At 29.3% G+C, this 19729-nt stretch overlaps 3 protein-coding genes across 11 annotated transcripts in view; 1 reads left to right on the top strand and 2 right to left on the bottom strand.

The window, feature by feature from the left end:
- LOC100648958 (inositol-pentakisphosphate 2-kinase) overlaps positions 1 to 9568 on the bottom strand; it is a 78060-nt gene extending 68492 nt beyond the window's left edge. For all 8 annotated transcript variants that reach the window (XM_048409854.1, XM_048409809.1, XM_048409840.1 and 5 more), the window contains exon 1: positions 9277 to 9568. The gene's annotated coding sequence lies outside the window, so the exon portion shown is untranslated. The remainder of the gene's footprint in view (positions 1 to 9276) is intronic.
- A 1179-nt stretch (positions 9569 to 10747) lies between these two features.
- LOC100648075 (spindle assembly abnormal protein 6 homolog) lies at positions 10748 to 15349 on the top strand. 2 transcript variants are annotated; one of them, XM_012318379.3, is made up of 5 exons: positions 10750 to 10803; positions 10878 to 11111; positions 11221 to 11747; positions 11824 to 12572; positions 12855 to 15349. In XM_012318379.3, the coding sequence occupies exons 2-5, from the start codon at positions 10920 to 10922 to the stop codon at positions 13403 to 13405; spliced, it is 2019 nt and encodes a 672-aa protein (XP_012173769.1). In that variant the 5' UTR covers positions 10750 to 10803; positions 10878 to 10919; the 3' UTR covers positions 13406 to 15349. The 2 variants fall into 2 exon arrangements, with proteins under 2 accessions (XP_003402233.1, XP_012173769.1); XM_003402185.4 differs by having other exon boundaries at positions 10748 to 11111.
- Positions 15350 to 15989: 640 nt separating this feature from the next.
- LOC100647947 (pleckstrin homology domain-containing family M member 1) lies at positions 15990 to 18887 on the bottom strand. Its single transcript, XM_003402184.4, has 2 exons — positions 16285 to 18887; positions 15990 to 16194 (listed from the first exon to the last, which is right to left on the bottom strand). Exons 1-2 carry the CDS (start codon positions 18232 to 18234, stop codon positions 16030 to 16032), a joined length of 2115 nt encoding a protein of 704 aa, XP_003402232.2. The 5' UTR covers positions 18235 to 18887; the 3' UTR covers positions 15990 to 16029.
- Positions 18888 to 19729: the final 842 nt, after the last annotated feature.

The following is a 19729-nucleotide window of genomic DNA, read 5'->3' as shown; positions in this document are numbered from 1 at the left end:
AAAGAGAGACGCGGTGAAGGGACAAGCAGCAGGGAACAAATAAAAGTAGAATGTAGAGTGCAGAGTTGCAGAGACAGCTGGTCGCTAGGGCTCTGTCTCCCCAGAGAATAGAAAGAGACATAGCGCACGGCACGGTGACGGCGAACAACAAGCCTATATGACGCACGCACGGATGCACACATAGTCGAACATAAGCGCGCACATGCGCATCGACTACCATCTACCTTCCTTCCTATATTCTGACTCTGGCCAACCTCGTGACCATCGTTCCATGACGCACCAGGAACCAGTACTACTTATATATACCAGCGATCGTGAAAATTCACTGAATTCACTCACTGACATTCTCATTCAGATCGGTTTTTCTCAGTTTTGCTCCAAACATAGAACTTCATCTTTTCAAAACGCGAACGATTAACTCAAAATTAAACGAAGATTATAAGATTTCGTTATGTAGAGTAAGACTTGGTTATTATCGCTTATATTATAAAGAAATATACGATATTGTTTCGAAGTAACTAACTTCTAACAATATGCATATTAGCATTCAAATAAAACGCATTCAGTTAGTATTCAAAGGAACTAGTATTTGAAACAATAAAGGATATAGTTCAAATAATAAAGTAAATGTTCACTACAAATAATTTTTCTAATGTATATGATTCTTATTAATTAGTGCTTTCTTTTGAAAAATAGTATGAAATGTTAGTAAGTACACGGTACGTGTATATGTTACTCTGCGCATACAAACAGCATACACGACATTGTCATGTATCTCTAATTATATGGCATTTCGCAACAGGAAAATAATATATATATATATGAACATTTCCTAATTTTCCATGTGTGTTGATTAAATCTCCCTGTATCATACTAAAATCATGCAAAAAAGAATTTTAACGTAACACTTGTTTAGACTTTAGATAGTATAAGCGATAAAATCTAACAACGTAAGTAGAAAATATACATCTGCGATTATTTCGTAAGATATATCATAACAATGGTGAAAAATAGTAGCAGTCAAGTTATGTTTTTGCCATAACCATGCTGTAACTATTTTCCTTATAGGACCGGTGGAGCCTACAGTTGTTACATCTTGCCATTTTTTTTCTCAATATCATTGACTTCATGATTCTAAATGCTTTAAGATTTTATATTAATGTGTATGTCTAAACGTTAAACACGCTAATTTACACTATTATCGTATGTCTGGTATTAAAATTAAAACTGTCTAAGTAGTATACGCTATAATAGCATAGTGTATAGACAAACCACTAATACAATAGGTGTCTTAAAAGTAAGTTAGGCTTCGATTGTTGTATGATTTCCATTTCCATCGCTTTAAGAGCTTAAAACTTAGAATTTAAAATCTATGACGCCTTGAAAATTGAAAAAGTCGTTTAGCAGACATTTTTTCCTTTCTTTTCTTTTGTTTGGGCAAGAAACATCAAGAACAACAACAAGAAAAACACGAGAGAGAACGAGGCCGCACACCGCACCACAGGATGAGAAACGGCGTAGTGAAACGAGGTCGAATTGCGAGGTCGGGAGAGCTTCTTTTATCGCCCTTCCTTTGAAAACACATATTATGTACTCTTGCTCGTATACGCACTTTAAATCTTGAGTTCAAGTTGAATTTAATTTCATGTTCTTCCTATTTTTTATTTATTTTAACTTGGAACCAATTTTACCAAACAAAAATGTTTATAACTATAATCATAATTATAATAATTGTAATAAGTATATAGTTTGTAAAAATTGATTATGCAACTAAATTTAAAAACTGATTTTCGTAAATATCGCCATCGAGGTAGTATTTGAACGAACTACATATGTTACTAATTACGTAGTTGAAAAATAGGCATACGATAAAAGAAGGCATACCAACTGAAAAACAAGTATATACGTGTAATTAAAATCTTACATGGACGCAACGAAAACGAGCATAAACAGTTACAGAGACAGAGAAGCAATTAATCGGATGATAAACACACAATTGAAGATGATAAAAGTGTGTATATACGCTATCAAAATAAAAATGAGAAATACAAGTCCATTTATGTCCAAGGCTAAGGTTTTATCTGCCAGCCTACGCTCAATACGCAGTATATCTGGAATATCTTAAACTATAAATGGATGTGTTATTACGAAAAAAAATCTAATCCAAGAATGTACGTTACAAATGTCGATAATATAATATAAATGAATTATGTATATTATCGATAATTCTCATATTACATAAAACTACTCGTTATTCTGTGCTACAAACACCTACAGTTAATGATAAAATTGTATTATGTGATACTATGACTCTTTACCACGTGCCGCGCCGTAACCGACGTGGTAGCGTCATTTCTGGGAATTGAGAACCTACTTTATTGTCTTAGGTCTTAGCTAATAATAACGAGGAAACCCCGAACCGAAAGAGATTTATAGATTTATCATATACATGCTACAAACAAACCAGTTCTTCGTATGCACCTACTTACTATCTATTCAAAAGCTCGTTTCAATCGGATCGACCGCGAATTTTACCACCGCGTTCTAATCTGATCACAGAAACAGGCACTCGAAACTAGTTACTTCGAGAAAGACACAATGAAGAACCACAGGGATAAACTATTATTTTATTCATATATGTATGTAACTCAGTTTGTAAAATGAAATTTAGATAACATTGCGATTGCGATATGCATATATACTACGGTATACAATGTAAAAATACAATACCGCAGAAACTGTAGAAAAATTTAAAACGGTCAAAAAATGTAATTTTGTCAAACACATATGCGAGTGTTTTATATGCAGCGTGCAACACATTCTTACTTATGTGTGTATATGAATGTATACATATGTAGAGGGGCGCAGTATGGGAAGGCATGGGAAAATTATATAGAAAGACCAGGGTTCACAGCTGGAGGGGAAACTACAGAGTAGATAGACAGAAGGGAACGTCGCGTCATGTCGAGACGCACGTTGGACGCTCCGTTGAAGCGAAGAGAGGCAAGCAGCAGAGTTGGAAATCGGAGGGTCTCGGAAGATGAGTGGGGCACCGCACCGCAGAGTGAAGGGAAAACCAGAGAGGCGAACAGCGAGGCGGCGAGTCAGACCTGCGCTGCCTCTGTCGCTTCAGGCTTGAGGGTTAAGGCCCGTTACGCAACGTAATAACACAGTGAATTTTTTTTTTTTTTTTAAAAAACGTCGTCCAGGTACAAACCAGTCGGAAACTCGGTACACACTTATATATCCAATGAAAATTTTCTTGTCATTTGTTTTATACTTATATTTTATTCAATGTCTATTTCATTAATCATCTACTTATTAACGTAAATAAATTCTTCAGCAGCTTCATCATTGTTTCAAAATTCAACGTTCTTCATAGTAAAACAATAGTAAGCAATAGCAATATCACTCAGAATGTATAGGATGTATAATAGAAAGAAAAAAACAACATTATGTCTAAATATGCAAATAACAGGTCACTACGCAAGTAATAGATTGTCATGTTTTCGTTTTATAAAATAGAGAAATTCTGATAACAGTCAACGGTCGTTATCAACTCATAGCGACTTTAAGTTAAAATATTTCAATTCAATCCTTAGATATGTAGGTACTACCAATTGTAAACAAAACCCAAGTATATATATGTACATCAATGCTTTCCGATACTCTTTGTGTGTGCAAGCGTATATCGTATATACAACGTTGCCGAATTTCTATCAAGCAGAGAAAAATGGCCTCCGACCAGGCATGGAGGGAAACGGGGAGTAAAAAAAGTGAACATAGAGAGGGGAGAAAGGGAGAGATAAGAGAAGAGAGTTGGGAAAAGAGAGAGACAGAAGCCAGTGTGTAAGTAAGAGAGACGCGTGAAAGCCTCTGATACAGTGTGCAAAGGAGGGGACAAGGTGAAGAGGAGGATACTCGACTCAGTAGCGTAACTATCATGAAGCAAATATGTATACGGTATAAAGCAACAGATATATATAATGGAAACTGGTCAATTTACAGTTCTGTTCTACCAAATGTCCAAACTGGACAAATTGAGAATGAAAAGAATTAAATAAAAAAAAAAGGAAAGAAAAATTTGCAGTTCTTGGTAAAATTACGAAACAATGTATCCAAGAAGAAAACATGGGTATAGTGTCAAAGTTTAGAAAAGAGAAATTCGAAAATTTAATACAGTTGTAAAAACTATTTTAAATTTATTATTTAATTTAAATGTAGATTTACGTATGAATGTAAAAACTATTGAATATGCTATAAGTATGATAAAGCAAGACAAAAAGGAAATTTAAAAAAATTTATAAAAACGAACAAAAATATTTTAATTAAGTATGCATGTATTATAGTAAAATATTGTAATTAAGTATGTATGCATAACGTATATAATTATGTATATTAATATTGTTGTGTATAGGAGACTATCTGTGATTAGTATATCAATGTATTCACAAATATTTTTCGCTGTATGTGTTAAAGTAACAAAAATTATGCATTTTGGCAAATCTATAATTTATAACATTAATTTTTAATAATTTTAAAAATATTTTATCGCTATGTATTCATAAACTGTATTCGTATAAAACTAAATGACGATTACAGTTGATTAATAGTTAATAATATCAGCTTGAATAGTTCTTTGCAGTCTTTATATTGTACTTAACATATTATTCAGAAAAATAAAAGTGTATTACTGAAAAGAAGTTCTCGTTTATCCTGTTGCAGCGGGTATTTTTTTGTGAAGGCTTGAGAAGGGAATCGAACGACCGTATTTCCCCTCTCTTGATTACGCCACTGGCTCGACCCAGCGAGGCAGCACGGACAACCGGGTGCGCTGTTGCCAAGCGGAAATCACAGACCTACGGCATTTTCTTCTTCCACGAAAAGGAAGACGAAGACATGTATTCGTTTGCCGTGTTGCCTTCTGCATCAACCAAGCTCAAAAACAACCATCTCCATAATTGTGCATCAATTTATTAATCTTATTTAACAATACTATCCTCAATATAAAATATCAGTAGTATCGATCGATGTAGTAAACGATCTGTACATCTGTACTACCATCACCATCATTAACGTTAATCAACGTTAAAAAATATTTTTCTCGATTAGTCCATGTCCTTTTCAGACACAGCGAGATAAATATAGGATTATATATAAATATATATATTAATAAATACCAAACATTTTCTTTTATTCAAGATAAACCTCCTGTTTTAATAAGCCTTTCAATCAAATAAGGACGGTACACACACCACACACGCGCGCGCGCGTGCGCCGATATAGAAATATACGATACTATATACTATATAGATACTATATAGAAATATACGGTACTATATACGATATAGAAATGCTAAAGATTATTGCACTAATTTGCATCCAAAAATCGATATGTGTAATAAGTGAAATTCTGAAATAACCAGAAAATGATTTTAGTATTTACTTTACTGTTACTACTACAATATCGATAATCGACACGTTTTATAAAAGTCAGAGAAATTGCGATAGATCGACTGGGATGTCATTTTCCAGAATTTCTGCATTAACAATAACAAAAATTTAAATTATCTATTCAATGCACATAATAATCGTTTGATTATAGCGAACTATTTATATACATTGCTAATTTTAAGAATATACTATACATACATATACTACTTGAAACGATTAAATAATCGTCAAATCAAAAATAGATAAAATATTACAGTTCTGACATTCTCAAGAAATACTTGTTTTATGTAATACATATTACAAGAATCCGTAATGTTCCACATTTCAACAATAGAACATATATAAATATTGCATTGCTGTTTATTATAGATAAATTTTATATTTTCACAGATCAATAATATGTACATAGTACTTGAAATATCAGATTCTAAATTAAAATAACTTTTAACTCGCAAAAGATCATTATTAATTTCATTTTATTTTATTTATTATAAATGCATAACTTTTGCGAAATTTTTGAATTAAGTTAAAAAAAATGTTTAACAGACGTCCATAAATTTATCAAAAGAATTTATATAAACATCTTTTCCTTTGATCAAGGTTTTTAAGCAAGTAATTTTGATTTTCTTAAAAATTCGGGTTTTTCATCGATTAGAAATATTTGGCAATATATGCATAAAACTATGCTTCTGTATGTCTAATCAGTTCTATTGATTATCTGTAACACTGTTCTATTCCTTATTATCCAATATCCATCACTATTGAGGATAGTGCGTACGGAACAAAGTTTCGCAGGAAGTGATTAGAATTTTAACTGCGTAAAACTACTATTTAGACTTCTGACTACTCATCATCTGATACAAACTTTACTAAATTTAGTGAGAGTAAGGATTTATTTAAGGAAAATAAATTCTAACGAACGAAAAAATCAATATCAACTTATATGTATGTAATACAATTTCTGCAAAAATTCATAAAAAAATGATTTAAATAAATTTTTGAATTAACATACATAATTTATTAAGATCTTACTAATAGTTTACAGAATGCTTTTTTAAACCTATTTCTTAAATAATTCAATCAACAAAAAAGTATATCATATATATGAAAAAGTTTGTAAGAATAAATTCTTTGCATAAGAACTTTGAAATAAATGAGCACTGTTCTTTCAAAAAACTTACGCAACCAAGTTACACAAAGTTAAAAGTATGAGACGGTTAGATACAGGATAAATTATATTTCATTAATAAATAAGAATCAAAACTAGTTTACTTATCTTTTAAAGTTCGAAATAAAATAATATCACTAAAAATATTATTATTTTATATGCTTTTTGCTCGCTACTCTTTGCATAGAAGAAATAATTGCAAAGCTAAATTTGAAAGTGTACAGATACAAGATTAAATTATTACATGTATTACGATTATTCCTCAATGTTTCAGATACTGTCTCAGAAGTGAAACGCGTGCCTTATAAAGTAACAGATTAAATATATGCTTTTGTTTAAAAAAGGAAGTATGTTCTGACGATATCCGACTTAATGACCTCGAAAAAATCACGTAAATCACGCTTTTATAAAATTTCTTCGTGACGATTTTCAAGTAAAGGAAAATTAAAGCAACAATTGTACACTATAAAAACAAGAGCTTGTACGTGAGTGCTTATTCCCTGTTAATGTCGTTAGCGTATCGAGACAAGAATATCGATGGAGCAATACCACAGTGGTCAGTTTCGACAAATCCATGTTGAAAAAAAAGTCAATATGAAATGGAGGTCGATAGCGTGATGACCTCGAAGCCAATTGGGAATTTTACAATGCCGTGGCCTCTCGCACGAAAGATACATGCTCGTGGTATATATATAAGGATGCTCTGTTGCCACGTCTTGATTCAGTATAGACTACAGACCAATAAAATAAGTTTTCCTCATGAATCCTTGGCTTTACGCTGCATTATTGATAAATCTTAAGGCAACGTCAGCGATATGAGCATATCTCTTTACTTTACGTGAACCATTCACTTTAGTCCTCTCATAAGGCGATCAAAATTAATATGTATTATTATATATTTGTTATTATTATATATATTATATACATACTACGTATATATATTCAATTTGGATTGTCCGCGACCAGATCAACTATTAATCGATAACTAAACTTGTAGCATTAAAAATTGAATAGCTTTGGTGGGAAAATTTAATTACAATTTATTTCATTTGAAGAATTACACAATAAAAATATACTTAACTTAGGAAAATCTCTTTCTTAGGTATTCTCAATTGCATACGTGTGACTTAAGAATACAAACTACAACGCGAATAACGACTATCAACAGGTTTAAGGACTGGTGCAAATAAATGCTGCAACATGGTATGGTTACAATTGTACGTTTCACTGTACGTTTCAGCAGATTTATATTTCTAATAAGAGAATCATTTACTTGTTTATATTGCACCATTCGAAGAATGAATCTTCTTAAAATTGTGACGATGTACACACATCGCTACTTGCCTAGATCGAGCATAATATGTGATAGAAATATGACAATCACGCGACAAATGTAAAGTCGTTCTAGGATCTGTTTTGACAATTACATTTTCAAAAAAATTAGGAAATCACAAATATATCAAATGTATATAATCAACTTTCTGCGAGGTAGAAGATATTAAGATTATATTGTATCGAAAACGAACGATGCAAAGGAGAAACAGATAATATTCCGGATTCCTATAGATAAAAGCTCATTGTCAGCAATATGTATGTAGAATCTATTTAGATATTTTTACTCTTCACTAAACTTTTGTGAAGATCATCGTCAATGTTTCACGGTCTATATCATATAAACATTAAAATTTTGATTGTTACATTAGATTATATTGTTTTGTATGTACGTATGTAATATTATAATTATAACTATATATAATGTACGCGCACGCTAGAGACTTAATTTTTCCACGATCAAATAATAATCTTAACATAGAAAGGGTAAGTCTAACGTGTGCATACGTATGTAAACACATAGATATATCATAAACATAGATAAGGTAAAATTGAGAAGAATACTCCGCAATTTAATTTGTCATTTTATCTCAAATGAAGTAGGTTTTGTATAATTTGTTCATAAAATAATGAATAAAATGAAAATAAACTCCAGTTTAAATGGAAATCCGAGGAAAATATACCAAACTGTTTCGTATGCAAAAGATTAAATTCAAATGGAAACTTTTAAAAAGATGCTATTTGAATTATATTGAATTAAATGAAATTGTATAAAGAGAAAATTGAATGTTTTTTCTAAACTATTTTAAATCAAACCGTTATTTGTATAATATATATGTACATATGTTTTATATGTATATACATATATAACATGTTTATATTTTTCAATTTTACCAATTTCTGTGATTAAACCATAAAAGAACAAAGCTGCTTATGATCAGTATCTAACTACTCATATGTTCTATAACTACTTTGCTCATATATTTATATTTTACGTATTTATCGGAAACTTAAATATGTAAATACTTATTTAATTGTGTACATAAAAATATAAAAATATAAATTTGCATAAATATTCACAATCTGCGAATAAATATTAGAAAACTTGCATACGAAATTAAAACATGTATATCTGTTAGAGGGCAGCACAAGATAGTCAGTTACAGATCAAAAATGAACAAAATGAGCGCTGCGAGCAAACCGGTCGACGTGTTCTTGATACGAAGGTTTTCATGAAGTACAAATTTTATACTTAATGTTTGTTATAATAAAAATTACTCGAATAATATACAAGTTGTACTTAATACAAAATGAAAGCTTACCTCCTTTTCCTGTTTATATGTTGAATACATAGTCAAATTCAAATTGTAACTGCTGTATCCAACCTCTAATAATATAACCGACAGGGTGAAGACTCGAGGTTTTAATTCTCAAAAGAAAGTCACTTGTCGCTTCATAGTAATTATGCACTCACTTTTTCGACACTATCACCCCGTAAATTTTTCTTCTCGAAACAAATATAATGATTTCACAAAAAACCTTTTCAACGACATATTCAGGAACGAAATTGTCAATCGCGGAACAACCGCATGGCATGGCGACCGCGGTTACAACTCGACGTATATGTACAGTGTTTTAAACGATACGTCACATCCTTAATCCTTGATACTATTGGTTGCTTTCAAAAGAGTCAACCAATCAGTTTTGGAAGTTTCTTATTACGCGGGAAAGTAAAGTAAATTCCGTTAGAAATGTTGAAAATACATTTAAGAAGTCAAACATATGCTCTGTTCTTGCCAAGTTTAGATACATATCAATCTAAAGACAAATGTAACACTTTTCTTAGAAGAATTAAATATAAAAGTCGAATAAAAAATTATTATCGTATAAATTACATAAAACAATAATGAACACATATACTTCGATTATATACAGCCGCCATTGCTCCACTATTTGGATCGGATTCAAACGTCTATTGTTTTAACCGTATTGTATGTATATTATTAATAACATACTTGTGGAAAGAAAATAAGTTTCACTACTTATATGCACATATGTATATAGTGCTATTTATAGTATATATTGTATAGCTAGCTGTATTAATCTATAATATATTAATAATCATATTAATATTAATACATATAGAATAAAATCATATTAATTATTTATGACAAACTAAAAAACAATACTAATACAAAATAAAAGTTAGACAAACGAAAAAGTATATATATTCTATATATTTGTTTAATGAAAATAAAAATGGATTTTAATATATAAAAATATACATATCTTGATATATGCACATATACATATGTACATATATAAAAATATGTTATTATATTATATACGTATATATTTCTATACGTAAATAGTAAATAAATCAATGCAAATTTTTAAAAAATGCTGTTTTTAAATATTATTATTTATACGTACTTACATAAGCACATACATGTGCAAGTATGTATATACATATTTACTACACAAATATATGTAATGACATTTTTATTAGTAGTTATTAGTATTTACAAAAATAGCATTGCATATGCAATGACATTTTTATTAGCAGTTATTAGTATATACAAAGATAACATTTAAATAAATTTTACTTCGTTAATTATGAACAGTAACAACATACAGCACTTTTAAGAAGCACTAAAACGAAATTAATTTGTGTAAGTAAATCAATTATTATATTTATTGTTAGATGTAATAAGTGAAAAAAATTATTTGGAAAATTTGAAGTGAATAGGAGGGGCATTCATAGTAATGCGTAACTCTAAAAGATGGCAGCACCTAAAATACGCGTACCTCGGCTTGATATGTAGATTACAGAATTTGAAAGCTTTCATGTAAACTTTTTATAATTTATGAAAAATTAACAAATGAAATGAAAATTAAAACGTCCTTATTATTTAAAATACAGGGTGATCCAGGATTAACAGATGTTTATTAAACCTATAACCAAATGATGAATTATTTAAATAATTCGATAGGTGGTGCAGTGACTGGTGATTCTGGTTTACAATTGAACAATGTAGAAATATTATATACTAAAGTGCAAAGAGTTTATATGAAGCCACAAAATAAAGAAGAACGCCAACGTGAGCTGAGGGTTAATGTGGAAAGTCATGCGGGCATTAGTCCTGTATGTCGCAAGGTAGCATACATTTTAATGTTTACATTAGCCTATAATTTGTTGATATACTAAAGGATAGTTGGAGATATATTTTTATTATTTAATAATATATTGCGTATTTATATTACAGAGTTTATGTGTTTTGTTAGCAGATGACGATGATCCTTGTTTCCTTTATTCCTTATTCATCACAGAAGACGATTTCAAAATTTTGAAATCTCAACAAGGATTATTAGTAGATTTTGATAATTTTGCGACTCAACTAATATATTTATTAGATCAATGTCAAATACCTGCTACAAATCTATCAAAATCACCACCAAAGTTTTTGTTGTTATTAGCAGAAGAAGGTGGAGAATGGATGTTAAAATTGGTTGAAACAAATAATTTTAAACATTTATGTCATTTAAGCCTAAATATATCACCTGCAAGTGATTCAGATTTGAAAACGCACATGGCCATGAAAATTAAACACTTGAAAGAAAATATTTTACAACAAAATAGAGATGCACTTGCACTTGAAACAAGATTGAATGATTTATTAAATAAAGTAGAAACAAAAACTCTGGAGTTGGACCAATTGGAACAAAAGTATATAACAGAAAAAAGTCAAATGCAAATTCTTTCATCGGAACAAATAGGCCTTGAAAAAGATAAGTATGTAACAACATTTATATAATTATGTGTGGTCATATACATAAAATATTTATTAAGGATTTCTAAACTTCGATAGGTTTGCCAAAGCACAGTTGGAGTGGCAGTGTCAAAGTGAAAAACAAAAAATAGAAATAGAACGTAGGCATACAGAAATGATAAAACAGCTTCATACTGAACTGGCAGAATTACGTACACAAAATTCAACGTACAAAGATAAGTTATCTCTTCTTGAAGCAACTAATGTGGAACAACTTAAACAGTTGCAAAATCTTGAAAAAGACCTTAATATTACTCAGAGAGATTTGAATCTACTGAAAAAACAAAATTCTAAATTAGATACAGATTATCACGACAGAGATAAATCAGTAAATAGTTTGAGAACAAAAGTTGCTGTACTTGAACAAGAATTAAAAGATAAAGGTATACTTATTACTAAACATACCGAAATGTTAAAAACTGCCAAAGAACAAAAACAGCACCTAGAAGATCTTCTAACTGAAAAAGAAGGTCAGTTACAACGCAAACAAAATTCTTTACGAAATTTAAGTGATGATTTGGTTAAAGCTAATGAAATATTAACAAAATTACAAAACGAGCTTGCTTCAACAAAATCTAAATTAAAATTAAGAACCAGTATAGCACTTGAACAAGAAAGGTTATTAGATACTAAACAAAAAGAAGTTGGTCAATTAGAAAACAAAATGGAAAATTTAGTGAAAGAAACAAAAGATGCAAAAACAGAGATTGAAAATTTGAAAGAACAGCTCAAAACTCAACAGAATCAGTTAGAGGAGAAAGAAAAAATAATAAAGAATAATGATAATGGTAATTGAGTATTTTTAATACATTTTATTATAAAATTTTTGTTTAATGATGTATACACAGTATAATAATTTTAAATTATTAAATATTATTAGTTATATTATTTCTGTTTCTGTAATATTTAATATTTTTATATTTAATATTATTCAGAAAAATAATATTTAGTATTCTATTTTAGTATTTTAAAAGAGATTGCATTATATATTTAATATTATCCGTTTATATTCTACATTATTCTTTTATATTAGCTATATTATTTAATATTATTCTTTTATATTCTTGCAGTAATAAGTTGGTTAAATCGACGATTAGCAGATAGCCAATCTCCACTACAAAATGCTACTGTAGCAGCACCAATTACAGTACCATCTTCAACTCATTTAACATTACCTCGAACGAATAAATTAATTAGTAATAAATATGAAACACGTACATCTGCACCCAATATAGTACAATCGAATGCATTATCTGGATTGCCACTGAGAAATCCTATTGTACAAAATCCAAATATTAATCAAACCACACGTATGACAGCACGATCAATGGGTGTTGGTATTACTGATAATACGATGGGCATATCAACGTTTAATAAAAGTGGTCAAATTTCGAGTACTAGTACACCTATGGAACGTATTAATTCTTTGAACAAGTTATCTGGAAATGTCGCAGGTTCGTCTTTGGTACCAGTCGCTGTAGAAAATAATAATTCATCTGTACCACCAAATGGTACAAAGATAAAAAGTACAAGTGTCACACTACAGAGTGGATTAAGAAGGGCAGGTTTATCTGATAAGCCAATTTTACCATCTGCATATTTTCCGAAAACATTACATTGATTAATTATACAACAAAGACTATCAGTAGTAATATACATCAAAGTTGTGATGCCATATAAAACATATCAGAATATAATAGTATGTATAGGATAAATGGTTATTGTTTCAAGTTTAATGTTGGAAAACAGTACAAAATAGTTACGCAAAGCAAATGATGTTAAAACATATTTTGAATTTTATATCTAAAGATATTGTTTTTATAAATTTATATGCATGTATTATGAGGAAATGATAGACATACTCATTTCTTATTATTTTTCTCGTCTAAGTGATTTAATTCGATGTTTATTGCTAAAAGATAATAATGTAATAAAAATTATAAGAATCTATATTTTTGTAAGTACATAATTTGCTTCTATATTCGCTAAAAAAAAAAAGTAAATGTTGGGAAGCATAATTATCTCAGATATAATAACAAATAATATAGAATATTAATTACTAATCATCACATGCACATAATATTTTTTAATAACACTGTGTCAAATCATCACTGTTTTTATGTAGCTATTTTATCGTGGATTTCAAATTTTAAATCAACAAAATGCTATATAAGGATTCAATTAACATTTTGTCTCAAAATTAAATACTGTTTGTTATTATAGTTCATAAAATCATAATCTTATTCTTTAAATAGGTACCTGGGAAAACTTTTATCGTACAGATTAAAGTGTGTATATATCGTAGTTGTTACAAATTTTTTAAGCTATGTTAATCTCTAGTATACTGAATAAATGTATTGAATAATTGGAATGTCTTATGATAAAATTAGATTAGCAGGATTTATTATAAATTTACATTTAGTAAAATTCATGTAATATTGTCTTAAAATAAATGTATATTTTTTATAACTTTGTAATAATAAAAGCGATTTGTGCGTATTTTGTATCAGGTATTTTCAGAAATAGTCGTATTTATTAGATGTAACATAATATTTTTTCAGTATCTTTAAAATATATAACGAAAATAAGATGTTAATACAAATAAAATGAACTAGAAGCTTCAACAAATTGTACAATTTTTATAAATACTGGGCGTCCTAAAATATTGGCAACAAACTTTAAGAGCATGTAGTACTCATGAGAACAAACAGAAAGGTCTTAATATACAGGAGTCGAAAAACCATTAGTTTCGGAATTACAAGATGTTTTTATCAGTAAGACATTATCTTTATAGCATAAATATGTTCAATACGTTCTCCGTTTGTTTTAATACACACTTCGACATATTTCCCCATAGAAGCGCGCACATGTTGAAAGATCCACGGCATTCCTCTTATATATCTTTTGGCAGCAGTTTTCGATTTGTTGTATTACCTCATTTACGAAGCAACTGGTTTATTATGAATTATTTTTTGTACACTAAACTTCTCCTAATTCCAAAATTAATGGTTTTTCGACCCATGCTCATTAAGACATTTTTGCTTGTTTTGATGATTATTACGTGCTTCTAAAGTTTGTTCCCAACATTTTAAAACACCTTGTATAACAAAAACTGTAAATATATCAAAAATATGTAAGAATAACAAATTAAAGTAATTGTAACATTTTATTATTCAAGAATCTCTTAATATTTGCTTTTCTACAATTTTTTATATGGTTATTTGTACAAATTTTACTTATATATTTTCTTTCAGACATGAAATATTTCTAGTCTACAAGGTATTTGATACATATATTTCACTTTTTTCAATAATACAATAATGAAATTTCACTAAATTTCATATGCTGGTTATATGTGTATATATATATATACAAAAAATATAATTGCATGTTTTTATGTATCAAATTTTTATTAATGTTTAAAAACATTACGACTAAGTTTTATGAGTACACATGTAAAATATATATTTGTTGGGTATAAGCCATACTGAGATTTGTTACATCACATGGATGGATACATATAATAACAGTATTAAATACAATAAATATAAAATAACTTAATAAATGATTGATATATTTTATTACCTTTTGTACATAAAATTTTAATAAAATATATATTACATAAATACATGTACATATTTCTTACATACATTCTAAAATCTATCTCAAAAAGTTAATAGAACTTGCAACACACTTTTAACATATTGCAGGTATGGAAATGAGAATTTTAAATATTAAATGTACAGAGTTTTCTCTATTAGTTATTACAAATGTAGTACTGAGAAATTATATAAAACAGAAATAACAATTATATACAAGTATAAAGCCAATATACACTATTCTTGATTTTAGTGTACACGCGCTATTAGTATTTCTTTAATTAGTGAAAATACCAAAAAATATTTTAAATGAAAGCTGTTGAATTACATACTCAAAAGTTAATGAAATATATAGACCTGTTTTCAAGTGAAACTATACATTTTTATTACTACTGTCATCATCTTCTTTAATATTTCAAAATGAATTCAACAAGTATAACGTGTATATTCGAAGAATAATTTGTTGAATATTTAACACTTGAACTGGACTTGCTATATACTTATAAAATATTGAATTATTGAACTTCATAAAAGAAAATTTTAATTAAAATATATTCTATCAATAATTAATTTATAAGGAAGAAGATATTATAAACACTTTGTACGTAAAGAATAAAAATACGTGATTTATTAAAAATTCTATTTATTAGTTTATATCAACTGAAAATGTTGGTGCATCACTCAGTGACAATTCTGTACATCCCACATCTAAGAGCGGGAGATCCATTCGTTTGCGTCTCCGTTCACACTTTGGACATGGTTTATAAGCATTTAAACATTCTGTGTGAAATACTGCATTACAAGCTCCACACTAAAATTACATAATATATAATAACTTATTAAACTAGATTTTATTCATTTTTACTATTTTTATATAATTATAATAAAAATATTTACTCACTCTGTATGTAGATTCCATGTCAAAAGGATAAATAACTTTTGGATTATTGCAAATTTCACATATAAAACCTTTCTGACTACAAAGCCAACAATTTATAACATGATTTCTTGCAAATTCTACTACTTTCTGCAGTTGTTGTGCAAGAATTCCATTGGATATATCATAAAGGTCAGAAACAGAATATTGATGAACATGTTCATACAAGTAATCTCTAGGTGCAACTTTTTTCTGTAAGGACTCAATTATAGGTTCACGACATGTAAATAAATAAGCTCTTAATAAATTTAATTGAATTCTTAATGATTGTAATTGTGCCATACTATCTACAGCCATATAAATTCGTGGATTTAAGATTTTAAGATCTAGTAGTGTAGGACAATCTTGTAAATATGCTGCAGCCTTATTGCAAACAGGGTAACATTTTAAATCCCAATTATGAATTACACGTGACGGAATTAGATATTCATTTTGTGACATACAGTTTAAACAATAATAGTTACCAGAGAAAGAGCAAACATGTGCTTTTGAAAAGGTCATACCAATTGCATGGCCACATTCAAAACAACTATAATCTTGTACATCCAAACCTTTCTCTTTGGGAAGTTTGCCCAGTTGTTCGTCAAAATTTATTGCAGCTTTATTTTCTGATTGAATTTTAATTCCATCATTAGATTGTTGCTTTTTTGGATATTTTTTTAAAAATTCTTGAAGATCTAGGACTGATGCATTTCCAACAGTATGATAGCTTTGAATAATTGCATCATACGTAGGTCCATCACCAGGAGTACGAGCTGCATTTGTTCCAGAGTCATGAGATACTGCAGATGAAGTTAATGAAGATTCACAATCTTCAAATGACGTAGACCAACCCAATCTTCCAATTAATGAATTCCCTACTGTAGTTGAAACAATACTTTGCAATGTTTCATGATTCTCTACAGTATGTCCAACCCCCAAATCTTCAATATTGTTGCATATATTAATTTCCGCATTATATTTTGGACTGCCATTATTTGAAATTTTCTTTTCTATTTCTTCTCCTGTTTGTAAATCTTGTTCTTCTTCTTCCTCCTTCAAAGGCGGAGTTCCTCTTGAATTATTGGTTAAATGATCTATACCAATGTTATTTGATTTCTTATTAGCTAGTATAATTTTTAAAGCTTCATCTTCTGTGATACAACCTGCATTATTAAGAGCAGACTGTGATGAATTAAATGAACCTAAACTACCAATAGAACTAGCAGTTTCAACTTCATCAAAATTATCACCATCTGTTAATTCTGTAGTTATTGTTTTTGCAATATCTACTGCACTAAATATTGGACAAGATTTCATTGGTGGTGACCATATGCCTGCTAATAGAAGAGGAGTATTTGACCAAAAATTTAATAAGCTACTATTACAAGCTAGTTTAAAGCATATGTTGTCTAAACTTTCAATTAGTCTCTGTGCAACTTCAACAAGGTCTGTATCTCTAATGAATGCAGATCGATTGTAGTATGGCTTTAAAGCTGAATTATCTCTTTTAATGGAACAAAAATAGCTAGCTAAAAGGCCTTCGTTTAAAGCTAATCGTATCCAAGCTCTGCAATATCCAACTTCTGTCGTAAGCTGACTTAATGTTTGTATTTGATCTATAATTTGTCGATGTGAAAATACCAACAGCGGACCCCAAAAACTTGGTTGTGGCACTGCATTGAAATCTGGGCCGCTTAAAACTTCTGTTACTCGATTTAAAAGACTGTCTTTTAATCCATGTAGGAAGATAGCTTCCAAAACGGAGCACAGAGTCATACTTTCGTCGCAATTGCCAACTGTATCGTTTTCCTCCACTCCTGGTGCACTTTGCATTTCCATCACGCTGATATTTAACTGTTTTTGCAACGATTCTCTGATTAATACAATTCTCTTGTTCATCATTGGATTGACTGTTTTCAAAAACGAATTCATCTTTTCGAATTTGACGTTTCACAAGAGTAGTAGTTACGCTATTATAGTTTCCTCTTTCAAGCATCTTTGTGATTATAATAGAAAAAGTTACCTAAATTTTAGAAGGTAACTCGATGAAATCACTAACTGTGGTAATGAGACGTAGTAGATATTATGTAAATTACATTGGCAGAACTCGTACATTACGCTGATACTAACAAAGAAACAAGGAAGTACCGTCAGAAAAAATACAAATCACAACGTGATAAGAAAAGCACGCGAACTTCGAACCAGTAATAACGCATGACAACGTAATCTCTTGATGAATGTGTGAGAAATAGGTTACGTCACACAATAACAAACTATTCAACCCTGTTTACTTTATATTTAACTTAAAAATTTAGAAGCATTATCTTAAGATACGAACAACTAAATCAATTTTTAACATAATGATGATTCGTTACTTTCTGACACTTGAAACATTCCTTGGGTATTCTTATACACAGATTATGAATCAGCAGCATTTCCGTCAGCTTAGTACTTTTCTTTGATAGTAATACATATCAAAACGATAGATTGCGCTGTGATATACATCAATGTGTGCTATATCAGCTGGTGATGACATTTCACATTGATATATATTCGAAAATGTTTTTAATACATGTTAGCAATATTAATTAAGTATCAATAAATGTACTTTAATATGTTAATAGTAAATATTTAACAAATGGTATTGTAGTTATTTGTTTCATTAATTCATTAATCGGTAGATATTAGATGATAATTCGTTTTGTTTACTTTGGTAATACGTTTTATTTATTTCAATAAAAAGGAATGATTATTACAATTTATAGTTAAAATTTTCGTTTTGTTTATAGATCAGTATTTATAATACCAAAATCTTTGAAGCAAAATTATAACTTTATATTCTTTAAATGATGTTCTTAATTTCAATAATTTGACATTAAAATTTAAATTGTAATAGAAATTGGAAAATAGATATAATAAATAAGAAATTTAAGAAATAATATTATGTAAATGATATATAATTTGACTATACATATTTCCTTACCGCGAGTAATGTTTTTTTCCTATGCATATTTCTTTTCATATATTATGGAAATCTATCGAATTTTATGTTTGTACACAATTAGCTTCATTGTGCAAGAACGTTACCAAAATTTTATCACTGGAATCAGTTTCTGAAATATCGAACAAGCATTAAACAGTCTTAGAAAAAAATTAATTTATTAAATATATGGGAGTTGCTTTAGATTCTATAATTAAGTTTTCGTTGCTACACCGTTCCTATATTTAGATATGCATTTAGCTTAGAGTATCTCAAATGTTAAAACAGGTATATGTACGTATATACATACTTGTGCTAACGACCGAATACCGAATACGCATGATAGGACGATGCGTGTTCTGAAGTGTTCTTAGTTTGACGGCGATAGAGTTCTGGTATGGTAAAGAAGAGAGACAGAGGGAAGAAGTAAGCAAGTTGAACACGAGG

Source organism: Bombus terrestris, chromosome 2 (genome assembly GCF_910591885.1).
Source record: "Bombus terrestris chromosome 2, iyBomTerr1.2, whole genome shotgun sequence".
In the NCBI taxonomy this organism is placed as follows: domain Eukaryota; kingdom Metazoa; phylum Arthropoda; class Insecta; order Hymenoptera; family Apidae; genus Bombus; species Bombus terrestris.
This window is presented reverse-complemented; position numbering and strand designations above follow the sequence as displayed.